The sequence below is a fragment of the Podarcis gaigeae genome (assembly GCF_964106915.1).
Source record: "Podarcis gaigeae genome assembly, chromosome: 16".
Lineage (NCBI taxonomy): Eukaryota > Metazoa > Chordata > Lepidosauria > Squamata > Lacertidae > Podarcis > Podarcis gaigeae.
The window spans coordinates 18,883,340-18,903,385 of NC_139693.1; the positions used below are offsets into that span (position 1 = coordinate 18,883,340).

Sequence of the window (20,046 nt, forward strand, 5' to 3'; positions counted from 1 at the left end):
GCGAGTGGACTACACTGCAGGGTTGTCGTAAGCCTCCCCCTCCCTTCTGCAGCGGTGGGGAGAGAATTGTGGATTTTGCTGGCATCTGAAGCACACTTCTAAACTGCAGAGAAAGTGAACAGAAGAGAACTTAGCAGTCAAACATTCAATATTCACACAAAGTAAGATCTGAGACTTCTTAGCAAAGTTTCTTAATCGGCTAAAAGCAAATTAAAAAGAAAGGAAGGAAGGCGTCAATGCTAACAATCTGAAATTGTTGGGCTGCAACACTAACATTCTGGAGTTTCTCCATTGTTTTCGATGGGCAAATCTCAATTTCGCTTCTGGAAATTTTGTTTTGTTTTATTTTATTTTAAAAGGATAAAGCAGCCTTTTCTGGCCTGAGGGCAGTGGCGCATAGCTGTCAACTTTTCCCTTTTTTAAAGGGAAATTCTCTTATTCTGAATAGGATTCCTCGCAAGAAAAGGGAAATGTTGACAGCTATGCAGTGGCGGCACCAGTATGCCGAAAAATCCAACCCTGTCCAATTGACTCCAAACAGGTGCCAAAGTTTAGTGTCACGAACTCCACATTTTGTGCTGGCTCCCAAACTGAATAATTGACACCCAAACTGAGGTCTTAATTAAATGGTTCAAAGACCAGCCTTGTCAGATTGACTCCAGACCAGAGCCAAAGTGATCTGCTGGCTTGGTCCCGCAAACCCCGCATTTAGTGCCGCCGCCCCTCCCCAAACTGAGTGGGCTAAGATGGTACTTGTTGGCTAAGTTGGGACTTACCGGTAAGTGGGCCAAGTGGGGACTACATAGTCAGGTTATTGTGTTTTTAGCACACAGCCAATATACACATTAAAAATGATAGCAATAATGATGATATGCATTTGTACTCCTTATCCTTTTTAAAAAACACATAATTTCCCATACATCTTTTCAGTTTTGTAGTGCTGATCTGTAGAGTGCTACAAGAAATTTGTATGTTCTGAAAGATATGCACTTCTCTGCATCAGACAGCAAAAATAAACAGGTCTTGGCAAGGGATGACCTTCCCTTCTGCACTCTTAACAGTGAGTAGACATAATTGTTTCTAATATCATTACAGAAAGGGCATTCTTCTATTGACACCAAGGACTCAGTTACATTAGTAAAGTAAAGGTAAAGGTACCCCTGCCCGTACGGGCCAGTCTTGACAGACTCTAGGGTTGTTCGCTCATCTCACTCAAGAGGCCAGGGGCCAGCGCTGTCCGCAGACATTTCCGGGTCACGTGGCCAGCGTGACAAGCTGCATCTGGCGAGCCAGCGCAGCACACGGAACACTGTTTACCTTCCTGCTGGTAAGCGGTCCCTATTTATCTACTTGCACCCGGGGGTGCTTTCGAACTGCTAGGTTGGCAGGCGCTGGGACCAAACGACGGGAGCGCACCCTGCTGCGGGGATTCGAACTGCCGACCATGCGATCAGCAAGTCCTAGGCGCTGAGGTTTTACCCACAGCACCACCCGCATCCCCTTCAGTTACATTAGTAAAGTTTTAAATGCATTATAACACCGTGACACCAGATGGCACTGTAGAGTTCCATCTTTCTGCAATGTGATTTCTAGTCCCATTATTAGGTTTGCAACGCATTTTCCTGAAACGTTTTTCTGATGTGTATGGCGATCCAGCCCGAGTTGCAGCCACAGACTCTTTATTAGGAATTCCTTTATGTTGACCCATCCAATCTGCTAATGGAAGAACATTTAATCTTGCCTGCGTAAAGGCTACCCTTATTTTAACATTTGTAGTCTACCAGATATCTTGGAAGAGAATCCCAAACTCATGGCAGCCAACCACATTTCACACTTCCATGAGTTTGGGCATTATCTCTACCAAAAATTGTCAAGAGAAGATGTGATACCTGCTTGAAAATAGTTTTTAAGTCAGGAAAGCAGGGCCATTTTAAGAGCTTCTGCTTTAATGGGCATTACACCCTATTACACACAGAGCAATGCTATTTTTGTAGAAACAGATACTGACAGGAGTGTGATCAACAATTTATTTTGTGCTATTTCCAGTGAATCTAAATTGGCCATAGCCCCCAGTAGTGCTCCCTATAGCAATTTTGGCAACAACCTGTCTTGTAAAGCTCTAAAGTGGCCTGGACCAGGTTGCCCTCATTTGTGTGATGGAATCACAAGAGTCCATTTCAAGTTCTACCAACTAACAAGGTGCTTGACTGAACCGGTGCAGACCATTTACCTGTCCAACGGAAAACCACACCAAAGTACTTGAAAGAGAGTACTTGCTCCAGTTTATTTCTATTGAGTGACCAATTGTGAATTTTCTTGGATTTACCAAATATCATAACTTTTGTGGGGAGTTTTTGGTAATTGATAAGAGAGGTGTTGATTCTTGCAGTACAAACTGAACCATTTCAAGTCTGTGCAAGCACAGTTGGGCATAAGAGACCAGAATAGCATCATCTGCATAAAGGAGATTGGAGTATTTCTGATTTCCAATTTTCACTGGGAAGTAGTGCTCACCTCTCAGAAACTCAACTACTTCAATTATAAATATATTAAAAAGAAGGGGGAGAGGAAACATCCTTGTTTTACTCCTTTTGTGACTGGAACAGAGTTGGATAAATGACCCCTGACAATTCTAACTTGCAGAGGTGTACCAGAATATAGCTCCATTATATGCTTATATATGCTTTTATATGCCATTATATACTTGCGTATCAATCCCCATAGATTGTAGTTTGTTTGGTCCAAAGGCATTCCTGAGAGATAGAACCCAAAGCAGCTTTCAAGTCAATGAAGGCCACGTAAACATATCTCACAATTCCAGCCAAGTATTTATCAATGATGTAATTGAAGCATAAGGCAGTTTTCTAAAGTTGATCTGCCTGGGCAAAAGCCAGCTTGTCCCAACTTTAGCAGAACGTGATCTTTTACCCAATCCGCCAGTTTGTCAAGGAGAGATATATCTTCCCTGGGACATCTAACAGGCTAATTGGCCTATAATTTGCAGGGTCCTTTATAGGCCCTTTTTAATAGATTGGTACCACAACAGCTGATGGCCAGCTTTGGGGGGGGGGGCGAGACTCCAGAACTGTTAATTAAGGAAAATAATGATGCAAAAATTGGGGCCCACCAGTCAGAAAATACAAAATAGGTGCTGGGAGACCATCTTCACTGGGGGAACCTAAGTTGGTTAGGGGGGCACTTATATTTATCTTGTACAAATTATGTTGTCTTTTGCTATTTGGTTTGTTTGTCTATTGGATTTATATAATGCCTTCCTGCCTTCATTAGAAAGATACCAAGTCAGACCAATAGTCCATTTAGCTCTGTGTTGGCTACACTGACTGGAAGCAACTCACTAGGGTTTTCAGGGCAGCAGGTGTCTCCCAGCTCTACCTGGGAGATTGCAGGGTTTGACCCTGGGCCCTTCTGTGTGCAAAGAAGATGCTCCCCCACTGAGATACAGTGCTTCATCCAGGACACTCTAACATGTCCTCCTTCACCCCCTTTGCTTTGTTTTCTTCCTCTGGCAGCCCCCATTCTGTGCCCACAGAGCATGCTCAGAGATTTTGGAGTACCCTCCCTCCCACTTACCGGCTTCAGCTAAAGTTTCCCCCCACATATTGGGGTTTCCCCAAAACTGCTCACACACACCTCCCTGTTGTGCATCAGCATAGGTGGAAGTGGGGAGAACCTCCAGCCCAAGAACCTATCTTGGCCAATGGGGGGGTTGTAAGTTGGCTCTAAAGGCCATTTCCTCCAAACCATGCTGACCTATCATCTGATATCGCCTGGTGGGCAGGGTTCAATTCTGCAGGGAGCTTGTTTCACCTTTGCATTCCCTGCATGGCACACACTGCAGAAGAAGACCCCTGCAGGTCAACTTCCACGGAGGGGCAGGACTGCCTTCCTATCAGTCACCAGATGCCATCCTGACACCAAATGACCGACAGGTGGGTAGCCCTGCTCATTTGTCAGACTTGCCTCTCTGGGGTGTGTGTGTGTTTGTAAGTGTGACATAAAATAAAGACCTGGTCCATGCTGAGTTCGATAGTGTTGCAACAAAGCATAATGACTTCACTAGAGAGTATACACATTACTCCATTCCAAGCACTGCAGCATCTTATTCAATTAATGCTTGTCATGAGCATGTTTAATGCCCTTTTTATTCCCCATCCCACCCCCAAACCTCCCACTGACTTTTTATTTATTTATTTGCAAATTGCAGCCTTTCCTTGTTGTTAACAGAATTGGATGACAGAAACTGTAACAGGAGCTTCCTCCCTTTTCTTTTTTCTTTTTTTTAATTGGCTGATTAACTTTGAAACTTGTTTGTTGCCCCCACCCCACCCCCACCAACATCTATTATGTACAAAAAAAAGGAATTTTATTTCTGAAGCCTACAGAAACAAGTGCAAACCGACTGCAGTTTTTTTTAACCCTAATGATAAATATCCGGTGGGTTGGGGAGCGTAAAACGGGGGACAGGGGAGCCAGCCTATATAACAAAATATCAAATCAATGCCCCTTCATCGTAGCCGGTACAAAAACAAACAAACAAACAAAAAAGAGTCCTCAAGAATGTCAGAAATGCCTTTTTGGTTCCAGACAAAAATGTCCTCCTAGCCCAGTATACAGTTTCCGGCAGCAGGCAGCCAAGAGGTCTCCAGGGCAGGAGGGAGGGCGCTGGCCTCCTTACAGCCGCACTCTCTCCTTCTCTCTCCCCACTTCATCCCGCTACCGCTGGCGCTGGGGGATGCAAATCCCATGGGGCCGAGAGCGGACATAGCCCAGCTTGCAGGCACAGCGGTAGGAGCCGCTGGTGTTCACGCAACGTTCGGTTTTACACAGAAGCCCTCGGTGGTTGAGCTCCAGGCACTCGTCAATATCTGAAAGGAAAAGAAATAAGGAAAAGAAGAAGGGGTGGGCAGCGCCAGAACTTGGCACGTTTGGGCAGCTGCTGAGGAACCCAGTGCCATGGCAGGAGCCCACTGCTGGCATCTGCCTTGAGCTCCCTTTAAATTTACTTTCTGTTATGTACTGAGTTGAATAGGATCCAAACTGCAGCAGTCTGATTAGTCCTAGAACAATAGGATCCAAAATGCAGCAGTCTGATTGGTCCTAGAACAATAGGATTCAGAATGCAGCAGTCTGATTGGTCCTAGAATAATGCAGCAGTATGATTGGTCGGCAGGAGCCACCCGATCCAGCTCCAGATAGAAGTGAATCCACAACCTGATTGGCCTACAGGAGAATTCCGGAATTAGCCAATCACGTGCAGCTCATTGTGTAAATAATGTATATAAAGCAGATACTTTGAGGGGACTTTCATTCCCTCCTCACCACTATGAGCTGAATAAAGAGCATTAAATCCACTCTCAACTCTGAGTATATTTCACTTTCCCAACCAGAGCAACGGCATCTGAGTCATGTCCACTTCCCTACCATATCTCCACTCTAGCATCACTCTGGCATTATGGGAAATTGCAAATGGCCGCCCGGCACTGCTGCCCAAATGCCACAAGTGGTCAGGTAAGCCCCTCAGAGCTCACCAAGAGAGGTGATGGCAGTCCACACTTTGCCCAGCATCCCACACCCCAAACCCTCTGCAGACAGGAGGGTGGCGTCAATTCCCTAAAAAGGAGAACCCTGGATGATATGGGGTCAGAGGGTGGGGGTAGGGGTGGGGCATTTGCACACAAATCGCTGGAGTCTGGAGGCATTGTAATGTACCCTCCAGCGTTCAGCCTGGCTGAGAGCGCTACGTCTGTGCATGCTGTGGAAAATCAAGACCCTCTTACCCAGACAGCGGGTATGGCTGGCATCGAGCTGGAAGCCCGGGGAGCACTCGCAGACCAAGCCCTGCTGCGTGCGGACGCAGTGGCCGTTCACACAGCGGCATTCATCAGAATCCTCTTCGGAGCTGTCCGCATCTGGGGTGGGGAAATAGGCTAGTGTCCAAATAATGTTGGATGCTTTCACCTTCAGGAGGGGATCAGTGAGAAAAAGGCCTCAAAATAGAAGGGGTTTTTTGGGGGAGGGGGAGAAGTAAAAAACGGCACATCCTTCACTTTATTTTGGCTCATTTTGTAGAAGAAGAAGAAGAAGAAGAAGAAGAAGAAGAAGAAGAAGAAGAAGAAGTAGTTGCGTATCTGATGGGTTACCCCAGCCACTCTGGGCAGCTTCCGGCAAAATATAAAAACACAATAAATCATCAAGAATTAAAAATTTCCGTATACAGGGCTGCCTTGAGATGTCTTCTAAGAGTCATGTAGTTGTTTATCTGTTTCCAGTCCCTCCTACTCCCCTAAGTAATAGCTGTTGCAGACAGACAGACAGACTGACTGACTGCCCCTGAACACCACCCCTGTCTCCATTTATTTCATAAAATTTATATACCACTTGATTTTAAAAAAAACACAAACTCAAAGCAGTTTACAAAAAGAATGAAACAATGAAATGATCAGTAAAACAAAAACAAGATCCAGTTAGAAGCAACTATTTGAAACATTCAAATAATAATTAAGACCAGTGATAAGATAAAAACCAGATTAAAACACATGCTAACGTGCTACATGTCTGGACAGGCTTGCCTAAACAAAAATGTTGGGCCCCCCAAAATGCCCACCTGAAGTCAATAGGCAGGGAGTTCCAAAGTGTGGGTGCTTCTGTACTAAAAGATCAATTTCTTACCAATGTGGAAGAAGAATTATGTGTAACTCATAAGAGTGCAAGTTCCGCAGATCGGAGTGGCTGAGTGGGCATAAGGCAATTTTAAAACTCTCACCTTTGTGCACCTTGCCAAACAAAGCGCTGAAGTCCCAAAATGAGTTGCTCTCGCTTGGAGTGGACTGGCAGTTAAGGCCTGGGGGAGAAACAAACACCACAGCAGTCCTCGTCACTTTGGGCCACACCTGCTCCTAAGTCACCCTCATAATGATAGGCAAAAAAAGTGGGCACAAGCGTTATAATTTACAGGGAAAGAGTGGGATATGCCAGGGCTCATAGCCTAGCCCCAAATGTGTAAGAGGGAAGATGGAAAGCACTCTGTGTGTGCTCAGTGGCACCCATATCTTTCATACTGTTCCACGTCCCCCATACTGAGAAGAGCTGGATTTGGGGTATAAATTAAATCTCATCACTCTCTGCATGCTCAGAGTCACTCTGCTTTTCAGGATTCCTGGGCCCAGACAATTCTAAAGGAAATAGTTTCACGCTGACACTCTGGGCTGCCTCAATAAACCTCCTGGTGTGTGGAGAGGTCAGACCCTCAATGCTCAAGGGCACTTTTCCCCTCAGCCAACTACCCCCCCATCTCCCACTCCTCCCTCCCCATGAACTCAGCGCTCACGGTTACCTGAGCCACGCAGTGGGCAGGCGTGGCAGTGGTAGCCCCAGCCTTTGCCGTAGCGGCAACAGCATTCCTCGTAGCTCAGCTGCTGGCCATTGAACGGAGAGGAGCACATCCCGTCCTCCCCTCTCTGCTGCCAGCAGACATCACGAAGGTCGGTCACCCTGTCTGTGAAGTGGGGAGAGGAAAGGGTGGAGCAGCTTGAGGTTCGGTTCCATTTGTGCACAGAAATTTTCTTGTTTTTTAAAAAAGTATTTCTATATATATAATTTTTTATTAAATTTTCTCCTTTACAATTTAAAATATTTAAACATCCTTAAAATATCAATGACTTTTCTTCTTCTTTCCATGGTTCATTTTGCACATCATTAATCCCTGCATATTTTACAAAACCTAAATCATGCAGTATTCCATTACTGCATCCATCAAAACTTATTTACACTGTTGAATTTATCTTAATGCTGCCAATGTTTTCAGATGTACAGTTTCCCCCCATATATTCAATAGATGTTTTCCAATCTTCTCTAAACGTATGTTCTTCTTGTTCTCTTATTCTATATGTTCAATCTGCAAGCTTTCAATGTTCTGTAGATTACTGACTCTGCTGTTTTAGCAGATGCTAGTTTTACTTTGATTTGATCCCAATGCTTTTTAACATTGTTTTTTTTTTAATTTTATGTCAGTGTTGTGTTTTATGGGTTTTTCTGTTTTTGTTCTTTAATCACATTGACCAAATAACTTTTTATTACTAGATGGGTATAAAAAAGCTGCAAATAAATAGAGCTGACCTGCTTGTGTCTCTGGGAGCTGGCACTCCTTGCCACTGGGGTCCAAGGTCAAGGGAGGCGGGCATTCGCAGGAGAATGAGCCGATGGTGTTGGTGCAGTGCCCAAGTTTGCAGACCCTGGGGTCCTGGCACTCATCCAGATCTGCAGGCGACAACCAGGGAGCCAGCTGCTCACTCCTACGTGGGTCTCTTTATGCATGTCCCTGCTCCCAAGCCTATTCTGAACCCTACACCCCACAAGCCCCAATTGTTTGGTATTCTTGTTATCTTCCACCCTTCTGTTGCTACTGAGGTTTTGCCCTGTGAGAGGTCTTTTTTCCAGGCTCAAACTGGCAAAGCCGACTTCTTAACAAGGTGGCCTTTGAAATGAATTCCTTCAGCATAAGAAAAGCCTTCTGAATCAGGAGAATGGCTCATCTGGTCCAGCATCCTGGGCTCACAGTGGCCAAGCCGGTGCTTGTAGGAAATTTACAAGCAGGTCCTAAGCACAAGAGCCTGCGCTTCCCCTGCGGTTTCCAGCAACTGGTATTCAAAAGCATTGCTGCCTCCACTGTGGAGGCAGAGAGACTGTGAAGGCCATCGATAGCCTGTCTGTTTGTCCAAATCCCCTTTTAAATCCACCCAAGTTGGTGGCTGTCACCTGCCTCCTGTGGGAGTGAGTTCCATAGTTTAACTATGTGCTGTATAAAGAAGGGCTTTCTTTGGTCTGTCCTGAATCTTCCAACATTCAGCTTTTGTAGGCTGTCCTTGAGTTCTAATGTTGTAAGCCGGGGGGGGGGGGGAGGAACTTTCCTCTGTCCACTTTATATCTTTGCCATGCATAGTTTTATAAAAGTCTATCACAGGGGTCAGCAAACCTTGTGGGGGGCCGGACTATATTTTTTTGGCGGGGGGAATGAATGAATTCCTATGCCCCACAAATAACCCAGAGATGCATTCTAAATAAAAGGGCACATTCTGTTCATGTAAAAACACGCTGATTCCCAGATTGTCCACGGGCCGGATTGAGAAGGCGACTGGGCTGCATCTGGCCCCCAGGCCTTAGTTTGCCTACCCATGGTCTATCATGTCACCTCTTAATTCACCTTTTCTCCAAACTAAGAACCCCCAAACACTGCATCCTGGGGCTTTCTTAAGAACGTGCGGCAGTTAGAGACCAGCCTCAAACCTCCAGCTCAGAGGTCCACTGGGCAAACCAAGCGTGTGCTTCTCAAGAGTGGAAGGGGCAGGACTCACCAACTTCACTGGCCGGTATGCACTTCTTACGGTTGGAGTCATAGGTGGTGGAGGCAGGGCAGGAGCAGCGGAAGCTCCCGCGCGTGTTCTCACAGCGCCCGTTGACACAGTTCGACTCGTCCAAACACTCGTCCACATCTAGGAGACAGACAGGATTGGAATTCAGGTCTTGCAGTTTCTGTATTCCACACACACTTAGCAAACTTTGCCTCAGAAGATGGACAGTGGAGGAGCACTGGGGGCAGGAGGCCTCAGTAGGGAAAGCGCACCTCGGTTTAAGAACGCTTCCGGAACGAATTAAGTACGTAGACCGAGGAACCGCTGTATACAGTGGTGCCTCGGGTTACAAACACCTCGGGTTACAAATACTTCGGGTTAAAGACTCTGCTAACCCAGAAGTAGTACCTCAGGTTAAGAAATTTACCTCAGGATGAGAACAGAAATCGTATGGCGGCAGCAGCGGGAGGCCCCATTAGCTAAAGTGGTACCTCAGGTTAAGAACGGTTTCAGGTTACAAACGGACCTTCAGAACGAATTAAGTTCGTAACCAGAGGTACCACTCTGTGTGTGTGTATCAAAAAGAATGGCAGTGCAGTTCTTGTGGGCGCAGATCATCCTACTTAGTGCGACTTTTCCCCTCTCCTCTCTAAAAAGTTGACACACTCAGGATATCTTGAGCGTTCAAGGCCTACTGTTACGCCTTTTTAGCTTCCACATGCCCTTCGCTACAAACCTTTGCCAAATGACACACTGCTTTCACAATGTGTTGCTTGTTTTCTAACAGATTTTTAAAAGCCGAGCTAGAAACAATCCAATCCGAGTAACGTTATCGTACTAGCCGTTGGCCACACCAAATCCGAATCAAAAATAAATGCGAGCGAAAGGGGTGCCTTTCTAGAAACAGTTACTTTCCTTTAAAAACAAAACGCAGTGTTTCTTAAAAAGGTGTAGCGACAGAAATCTAAATATTGCTGTCTTTTAAAAAAATGAAAGCACGCCTGCTAAAGTTGCATGCTTACCTGCCTATCATTATTAATTAATTAATGTCAAAATATGCAAGGTGAAATACTACAATGATATATAACCATCAACAAAACCAGAAACCCAAGCACAGACTGAGATAAGATAGATAGACCAAGGGTCTGATTCAGTATAAGGCATGAGCATAGATCAAGTAAAACAATAGAAATACTTAACTAACTGACCGATCACATTGGTTCGGCCTAACAAAAGTCCTCCCAACAAAAATCCTGGCTATGCCCATGGTATAAGGTGTTTTTATGCTTTGAGTGATAGGTTGTCACCCACAGGACACACACACAAAAATAGACTAGAATTGCCATATTTCCAAAAGTGAAAATCCGGATACAGTTGTTGAGTGGTTTTTGGGGCGTAGACCCCCCAAAATGTCCTGCAGCTTTTCCCATCATTTTTGGCCCTCTTGCTTACCGACACATTCCAAGAGGTTTGCATCATAGTAGAAGCCTTGCTTGCAGTAACATTCATAGCCAGGCTGGGTGTTGACACACTTCCCTTCTTTGCAGATCTCCTCCCCAAATAAGGCGCATTCATCGATGTCTGCAACGAAAAGGGAGGAGAGGCTGTTAATCCGGGGAAACCTCACCCACCCAGCAAATCAAGGCATCATTCCTGTGGGGCTCAAATGCAACCTTCCTCAGCGCATGTCCTAACAGTGGCTGCTGGGAATTATAGCTCAAAACCTCCGGAGGGCGCCAGGTTGGGGAAGGGCATGCTCCAAATGAAACCCTAAAATTCTCCATATCGTTGGGAGAATTTGCATTTCGTCAGAGCCGGCCCACCCATGAGGCGAGGCAAAGCAGCTGCCTCGGGTGGCACGCACGTTGTAAAATGCAAAGGAAAGTCGTAGACTTCCAGATCATCACCATTTCAGTAAATGTGAAGGATATATAACCATTTAAGCAGCATCTGACAGTTAGGTATAATTCTGAATATCCCAAAGTTTGAGCTGGATGGTTGTGGAGAGAAAGTTTCACTATTTTGGATTGATTGATTGATTGATTGATTATTAAAAAATGTGTTGTTTGTATGTTTGTTTTTATAATGTGATTCAGACTTGGACACCAGCCAGGAAACCCTGTTATGGAGCAATCAGCACATATAAATTATGCAGCTGCTGAGGTCAGGAGAGCAAAGTATCTATGAGGACACAGTAATGTCAAAGCTGACAGCGCGACTATAGGTCTGCTCAGAAGTAAGTCCTACTGTTTCAGTGGCACTTACTCAGAGGTGACTATGGGACTGCAGCTTGCCTATGTTATAAAGAGAGAAGGCAAACATGAAACTATGTTCCTAATACTGTACAGTGGAAACAATTTGCTGAATGTTGGGTGAACAGGGCAGATACACTGAAGGGGGATGGGGGTGAATGTCTAACCTGCAGACCTCATTAGACCACCAGGTGTCTGAATTTGGCCCACAAAGCCATAGTAGGCAAACCATGCCCACCTGACATTAGGCACAGAGATGTGTGATCTCCATATTGGAAAGAGAGGTTTAGAAGAGATCCTTACTCTCTCGTAACAGTTAGCACAGTGGTAATAACTACCAACCCATTAAAACTTAGATTTTACATCTGCCCTCATCCACCTTTGAACAAACATTCCCCACAAAAATACTTAGGCTAGGAATATATTTCAGACACGTAAGCTTTGCAAATGAGTGAAGATTTTACTCACAGAGTTTAGGAAGTTACAAATCTCCATCCGTTAGCGGTAAAATAAAGAAGAAAAAGGTTCCAAAAGACTTAAAAAGAAATAACTTGGTTCCCTTACACACACAAAAAAATAATGCAGAAGATGCAGGCTGTAAAAATCTCGTAGAGAGATTTTTCATTCATGTGTTTTTTTCTTCAGCTAGGAGCCATGGAATGGAGCCATGAGTGGAGCAACAGGAGGAGAACTCACCCCTTGGTTCATTGGGCTCCACTCCTGACACTCAAGAGCCCTCCTTGCATCTTGACTCCACATCTCTCCACCCAGACAAGCAAGAGGCTTCCTCAGAGTCCAAGAAAACATTCCAGCCAGGCAGGTCTGGGGAGAATCCGGAAGGCCAGACAGAGGGGCCAGGAGGGTCATTTTTGGCCCTGGACCTGAGTTGCCGTGCCCCTGGGTTGAACAGATCTTTGGAGTAGAGACTCAAATCATCCCTGATCACGGGCTCTGCTGGCTGGGTCTGCTGGAAGCCGGAGTCACACAGCATCTGAGAGTCACAGGTATGGGCAAGGTGGGCCACCCAGTGAAAATAAAGATACACACACGACATCTCTTTGTATGTCATGGCTCAAAAGACTCACCACGATGTGCTGGGATGCCATAGTTGAGGATGGTGTCATCCAGAATGAAGCCTTTGCCATCCGGGCAGAGAGTATGGAACTCAACTATGTGGAGTGAGGAGAAAGAGAGATATATATAAAGCTGGTAATAAATAACCATCAGCCTAAAGGTACAGGCTCCAAGGGCCACCCGCTCTGCAACATTTCCTGCTTGGGAAGATTTATCCCTTGCTGGCAGTTGGGGATTTTCTGCTATCCTAAGAAGGCCTATTTTGCACCATTTCTCCTTCAAGCACAGCACTGTCTGCTCCGAGAGGGAGGTGTCGGGCAGAGAAGAGAGTATCGAATAGCACAAATATTATTTATGTGAAGACAACTTTTTTCTTTTATGACTTGGACTTGGGTACTTAATCCATATGCACTTATTCTACATGCCTATTGCATGGTTTTGTTTTCATTTTCACCTGCTGTTATAACTGCTGTACTTTACAAAAGAAAGAAAAGGGGAAAAACAGAGTCGTTCCCAAGAGCTGCTGCTACCTAATGCTTTTCCCTGGAGATGTTGGGGGTCTTCTGCAGCTGAAGTGGATACCCCAACACCGAGCTAAGGGAACCCTTCTCCCCTAAAAGCTGGTCTGCTGAGGAACAGTACAAGGAAATGGAGAAGTATAAAGGCTGCCTCATACAAATTCTGGTCCATTTAGCTCAGTATTGTCTACACCAGGCATGGCCAAACTTGGCCCTCCAGCTGTTTTGGGACTACAATTCCCATCATCCCTGACCACTGGTCCTGTTAGCTAGGGATGATGGGATTTGTAGTCCCAAAACAGCCGGAGGGCCAAGTTTGGCCATGCCTGGTCTACACTGACTGGCAATAGCTCTCCAAACTTTCATAGTGTGAGTCTTTCGCAGACCTGCAAAGTCCTGCTCTACCACTGAGCTATGGTTCTTGCCCTGTATTCAAAGGTGACAGGAGGAGCTGTCACCATCACTTATCAAGATCTCTTAACGAAACACCCTCCATGCAGCTGTCCCCTCAGACTTACTAGAATTGAGCACAGGGCAAGGGTATATTTCGCAATGGTCTCCCCAGCCTGCCCCAAGCGAGCAGCAGCACTCCTGGCGGGTAATGTTGGTGGCGAGGACACTGTCGCAGAAGACGGTGTCGTCAAAATTCAGGTAGCACTCCTTTTTGTTGTGTGGCAGCTCTGAGGGGAAAGAGAAGGAGAGAAAAGTCGCTCGCTTCCCCACAAGAAAGAATCATCTTTCAGGCCTGCTGGCTTCTCATCCACTGTGACTGAGGCGCTTGGCGAAAGAAAAAGCTCTCCCCCCCCCCCAAGTGCTCTCGCAACCCCCCTCATATGCCACGCTCACCCTCGCAGCTCTGTTGGTCTTCAGAAGGAGCAAATCCATCATCACAGACGCACACGAAGGACCCCTCAGTGTTTTCGCAGGCCCCGTGCGGCTGGCAGAGGTCAAGGTCTTTCGCACACTCGTCAACATCTGGGGAGGCAACGCCACGCATGTTGGTGCTGCAGGCACAAGTTGCTCAGGGACACAAGAACCTGGAGCCTCAGAAGTCAGCTTCCCTCCCCCCCCCCCTCACCCCATTGTTGGCAAGGTGTGTTAAAAAGGTAAAGGGACCCCTGACCATTAGGTCCAGTCGTGACCGACTCTGGGGTTGCGGCGCTCATCTCGCTTTATTGGCCGAGGGAGCCGGCATACAGCTTCCAGGTCATGTGGCCAACATGACTAAGCCGCTTCTGGTGAACCAGAGCAGCACATGGAAACGCTGTTTACCTTCCCACCAGAGCGGTACCTATTTATCTACTTGCACTGGTGTGCTTTCGAACTGCTAGGTTGGCAGGAGCAGGGACCAAGCAACAGGAGCTCACCCTGTTGCGGGGATTCGAACTGCCGACCTTCTGATCGGCAGGTCCTAGGCTCTGTGATTTAACCCACAGCGCTACCCGCGTCCCTAATAGCAAGGTGTGTTAAGTAAGTATAATTATTTAATTCACACTGAATTGAAGAATGCCTATGTGTATTGCTGAAAGGATTCAACTGGAAGACTCCACTGAAGCGAAAGAAGAGCTCTCTAAGCACCTGGATGAGTTGGTAACTGTTGTTGTTCTCTGTCACATGTCTGGCTTAGATCACATGAAATAAATAATATTAAACTCTATGCCTGTGTCAGGCTGTGGGTCTCCATTTTTGTTTTCGAGTCTTTCTCTGAAGGCCACAGAGCGAACAAAGGAGGTGTAAATGGGCCTCTACAAAAGTGAACAGAGATCCTGGGGAAATGGAGGCTGTAAAGAGAGTGAGTGAGTGAGTGTGTGCGTGTGGGAGAGAGAGAGAGAGAGAGAGAGAGAGAGAGAGAGAGAGAGAGAGAGAGCGCTTTGCTTCTAGGTCTGTTTATTCCTTATAAGATGCTGGGCCTGTGCAGGACATGCACAAGTTATTGCATGGAATGTTCGGGATGTATCTTTGATTATGTTTCTAAGAAAGCTCCGCAAGTAAAGCCTGAATCAAACTTATGGGTCTAAACATTGTTTCATTCCAAAAGGGGTCAGTTTTTTTATGCATCCAGTTGCTTCAAGCTCTGCAGTATTAATATCTGCAATAAGGTGAACTGCCTCACTCACCTTGGCACTTCCGACCACCCTCCAACTGGTAGCCGGCCCGGCACAGGCACTGGTAAGAGCCCAAGGTGTTCAGGCACTCGCCACCAACACAGGCTGCTGGGAAGTCACACTCATTCAGGTCTGCAGGGACAGGAGGAAAGGAGAAGGTACTTGCCTGGAAAACCTGGAAAACCCACCCTTTGTCCCAAGCCTAAGAGGTTGGCTATGGTTCGTCAGAATGAAAAGGAGATTGGTACCTGCTCAATGGCATTGTTCTCGCCTCTGTGTTAAGTATAATTGTTTAATTGACACTGAAATGGAGAATGCCTTTGTGTATTGCTGAAAAGGTTTGCCATGGGGAAATTCCACTGGAGTGTACTAAGCTCTCAAAGCACCTTGATGGGTTGATAATTAACTGCTGTTATTCTCTGCTAGCTAACACTGGGAGTGTTTAACTTTATATCACATGTGAGCTGTTGAATTGCAAATTTGCCATCTTGGAAGGGTGGTGGAGTCTTTGTTCCCAGGCTCTGTGGGAGTAAATATATGTCAAAGAGTCTCCTGAAGGAAGAGAAAACAGCTCCAGACAAAATGGAGGCTCTAAGGAGAGAGAGAGACCTTTGCTTATAGGCCTGTTTGGAATTATCTTTTCTTTCTAAGATGCTGAGCCTGTGCTAGACAGCACAAGATCTTGCCTGGAATTGTTTGCATGCATCTTTAAAGTTTTTGTCCTGTTCTGAAGAAAGTTGTGCGAGTAAAGTTTTAAAATAATATCTGATGGGTCTCAACAATGTTTCATTCCAAAAAGAGTCAGCTTTTAGGCATCCAGTCACTTCAGAAGCATGGTTCATTGTGTTTGAAAACAGAGGGAGAGGAGGGTCTCAAGCCTGTGATGCAGGGAGGACGGCTTCAGCTCCTCAGGCACTCTGCACAAGCTCAAAGGAGCTACTTCCTTATGGTCCTCCTCAGTGTCGCAGGTGGAATCCAAAACTAGTCCAATAATCCAAGCCAAAAACAAAATCCCAGGCCGCTCTCACCTTCACAGCGTGGCTCATCCTTCACAGCCTGGAAACCCACGGGGCACTGGCACTTGAAGGATCCCAGGGTGTTCACACAGGAACCATAGGTACAGAGAGACCCATTCTCGCATTCGTTGATATCTGCATGGAGAGAAACAAATCAGCCCACTTCTTTGGTGTTTCCGCCTTGCTCAGCCTTCTCCCAGCCTTCCAGATGTTGTAGGACTACAACTCCCATCAGCCCAGTATTCTTAGGGATGAAGGAAGTTGTAGTCCAACAATACGTGGGAGTGCCAATGATTCCCCATCTCTGGCCCAGTCAAGATTGGAAGGAAGTCCTTTCCTGGACAAGAACATTGCTTTTATGACATTTTTTATCCCACCCACCCTGTAGCCAAGGGAAGTATACATGGTTCCCCTGCTTCTCCCTCCACCTTATCCTCACAACAGCCCTGTGAAGTTGGCTAGGCTGAGAAATAGTGACTGACCCAAGGTTACAAACTGAGTTTCATGGCTGACAAGAGGTTTGAACTAGAGGTCTATGTTATGAACCACGCTGTGATCCCTCTCCCCTCCTGTGGTTTCTAGCAGCTGGTATTCAAAAGCACTACTGCCTCTGACTGTGGCAAGAATAGGTGTTGTGGTTATTAGCAGGTGAAATCCTTGAATTTGTCCAATCCTCTTTTAAAGCCATCCAAGCTGTTGGCCATCACTGTCTCCGGTGGAAGTGAGTTCCACAGTCTGTGTGAAGACGGACTTTTTTAAACTGTCCTGAATCTCCCAATATTCTGCTTCATTAGACATCTATGAGAATTCCTGGGCTATTCAAAAATGGTGCTCTGTGAACAGATCATTAGGGTGGGACTCAAGATTTGTGGCACTAAATCTGCTTAGGTGACCATCTTGGCCTCCCCCTTGTCATTGGCTGTGCTGCTGTGACATCACAGAAACCAGCCTGTACAGGTTCCCTCCCACCAGGAAGCTCCATGCACCAGGGAGGTGTGGGGAATTACCAAGACAGCTGTGGGAATCGGGTGCAGGGACAAATCCGTCGTCACAGATGCAGAGGAAGGAGCCGTCAACATTCTTACACCGGCCGTGTTTACAGAGCGTGCTCTCGGCGCATTCATTCACATCTGCAGGGAGAGTAACCCAGGGAGCTTCACTCCTTGTGCCCTGAGCAACGGAAGGAGAGCTCTGCTGGAGGGCTTTGTGAGGACGGAATGGTGCTTCTTTAGTCTGATTATTTATGTTTTTTATACACCACCTGGGTGGTGAAGAGCTAGGAGAAGAAGAACTGGGAGAGAGAGAGTTAACAGACTCCCTTTAACTGAAAGGTGTCCATCCGCTCAGCGCAAGGTCAAGGAGAGCAGATAAGGTGGCAGCACAGAAAGCACAGTGGTTGTGAGATCAGGTTGCAAGATGCGGTAGTGATGTGAGTGACTAGTGGGGAAGTGGGTGGGACCGTTAATTGGGAGCGCCTTCATTCCTAGGAATGGATTCTTGATTCTCTCGCTGTGATCATTAAAATCTCTAACTGGTAAGAGACTCCTTTCGCTTTGTTCTGCTTATCTACTGCCGAAGAAGGGAGAAAGCCGAGTCCCTGAAGCCTGATAAAAAGGCAGTTTACAGCACAAATGTCACTTCACAGTATCTAGGGCTGAACGACAGATCGTCCAAAACTGGTTTCAAGCCCATATCACATGGCTGTCAACTTTTCCCGGTTTTTAAGGGAAATTCCCTTATTCCGGATAGGATTCATCGCAAGAAAAGGGGAAAGTTGACAGCTATGCCATATCATGATATTGGTTTCGTAACTTCTGACCTGGTGTGTGTGTGCTATGCTAAAATCACAATGCAGGAAATAAAAAGGAAGCCAGCCCATGCCTCTACATAGCTCCATCCTTATTTCAGACCTTGTGATATATTGGTATATTGGGATGTTTAGCTGGTGATATATTGCCCAGATATCGCCCCACCCTAATATCTATCCTACGTAATAAAATCTAAATGATTATACGAATGCAATTATAATACTATGAACTACATGATAAAATATACGGATTCTCGTCATGGCAACAGCATAAAAAATAAAGCAAGGTTTCCAAACCAGGGCTGGCCTGCCCATGATAAAAAGAGGCTGAGCCCAGCAAAGCCTTAAGGCAGGGCTTGCTTCTTACCTCCACACACACCATTTCGACCCCGGAAGCCTGGCGGGCAGGGGCTGCATTTGTAGCTGCCGGGACGGTTTTCACACTTCCCGTCAGGGCAAGTTCCAGGGTCAAGGCACTCATCAATATCTGGAAAGGAAACGGGGTTTATTTGTTTGTTTGTGGATTTTTATTTTTTAACTTATCAGTGTAGCCCAAATAACAAAACAGAGGTTCATGAGAAAAACCCATAAAAACTCAACACAACCAAACCCAGGTTGGCACAAGAAGTTACGTTAACAAGCAGAAACAATAAAGCTGATTATCTTAGATGTTGCCACAAGATGCTGTACAGACAGGTAAGTCGAGAGTACCATCACCATAAGAAAGGAAGGAGCGAGAAGTGTGACGCAGATGACTTACAAGAGATGCAGAATAAACCCCTAGCTGAAACCATTTGAGAAACAAGGAGTACCAAGGCTGCATCTACACAGCTATGAAAAAATGCAGCTCTGAAAATGATTTTTTACAAACCGTTTTATAGCTCAACATGGAAAATTTCATTCAGTTCTGATTCCAGCTCTACAGCGCCATCTGGTGCCACAGTGTTACAACACATTTATAACTTTCTTTTCTACTAATGAAGCAGAGTTCCAATAATAAAAAGCTGTATATTAAGTCAAGGAAAAATTTCAACCAGTTAGATGTTACTTATTCCAAATTTATTGAGAGGCTCCTCTTCCAAATTTATTGAGAGGCAAATGTAAAGTTTTTGTTTTTGTTTTGTTCCGTAAAATTCCTCCAAAATGAGAGACAAAAGAGGTAGCCTTTGTTCTTCCTTTCAGAAAACAAGGGTAACAGGCAAGTTTTTTGGGTAATGCAGTTTTCCATGTTAGTCCACCATAATGAGGTGGGAACGATGGTTGTAATCAAAAACAAGATTGCAAGGAAAGAAGGGACACCAGAGGGAAACTGGAAGCAGTGAGAAGCAATTAAGAGGGCAGAATAATATAATAATAATTTATTATTTATACGCCACACATCTGGCTGGGTTTCCCCAGCCACTCTGGGCAGCTCCCAACAGAACACCAATAACAATAATAAAAAAGCGACAACATCAAACATTAAAAACTTCCCTAAACAGATGTCTTCTAAAAATCAGATAGCTGTTAATTTCCTTGACATGTGAAGGGAGGGCGTTCCACAGGGCGGGCTCCACTACCGAGGAGAAGGCCCTCTGCCTGGTTCAACAAAGTGAACCCCAGGCCTATGCTTTGGCTCTAAATTGCCTTGCAACCAAGACACTGTCTACACCAGTCCCACCAAATGGAAACCTACAGAAAGACTTAAATAATTCCACGGAAGTCAGTCTCCTCAGCCTTCCCACCCCTCTCTAAGGCTCCTCTTCTCCAGGGTCCCCCCCCCCCCACAGTCTCAAGCTGCTAATCTTTGTCCTGCTCTTCTCATTTCTCTGTGTGTGCTCAAAGACCAGAGGGGAGGGAGCTGGTCCCAGCAGGAGGAGGAGACTCCCTGGACTCTTGCACAGCCTACCTCATCTGCTCTCTGCCA

At 45.9% G+C, this 20,046-nt stretch overlaps 1 protein-coding gene and 1 long non-coding RNA gene across 2 annotated transcripts in view; one reads left to right on the forward strand and one right to left on the reverse strand.

Moving 5' to 3' along the window:
• Positions 1-479: 479 nt before the first annotated feature.
• On the forward strand, positions 480-2,447 carry LOC310834292. The gene is made up of 3 exons (XR_014559152.1): positions 480-1,154; positions 1,521-1,869; positions 1,904-2,447. It is a non-coding gene; the product is annotated as an uncharacterized lncRNA (long non-coding RNA).
• A 1,924-nt stretch (positions 2,448-4,371) lies between these two features.
• The window catches only part of LTBP3 (latent transforming growth factor beta binding protein 3), a 41,005-nt gene continuing 25,330 nt past the window's right edge, over positions 4,372-20,046 (reverse strand). Inside the window, exons 15-28 of the mRNA XM_083716904.1 lie at positions 18,508-18,627; positions 17,341-17,463; positions 16,346-16,468; positions 15,330-15,449; positions 14,059-14,187; positions 13,731-13,892; positions 12,706-12,789; positions 10,821-10,949; positions 9,372-9,509; positions 8,137-8,277; positions 7,355-7,516; positions 6,785-6,862; positions 5,799-5,930; positions 4,372-4,886 (exon numbers count right to left, since the gene is read on the reverse strand). Coding sequence (XP_083573030.1) covers positions 4,735-4,886; positions 5,799-5,930; positions 6,785-6,862; positions 7,355-7,516; positions 8,137-8,277; positions 9,372-9,509; positions 10,821-10,949; positions 12,706-12,789; positions 13,731-13,892; positions 14,059-14,187; positions 15,330-15,449; positions 16,346-16,468; positions 17,341-17,463; positions 18,508-18,627 — 1,793 coding nt within the window. The 3' untranslated portion in view covers positions 4,372-4,734. The remainder of the gene's footprint in view (positions 4,887-5,798; positions 5,931-6,784; positions 6,863-7,354; positions 7,517-8,136; positions 8,278-9,371; positions 9,510-10,820; positions 10,950-12,705; positions 12,790-13,730; positions 13,893-14,058; positions 14,188-15,329; positions 15,450-16,345; positions 16,469-17,340; positions 17,464-18,507; positions 18,628-20,046) is intronic.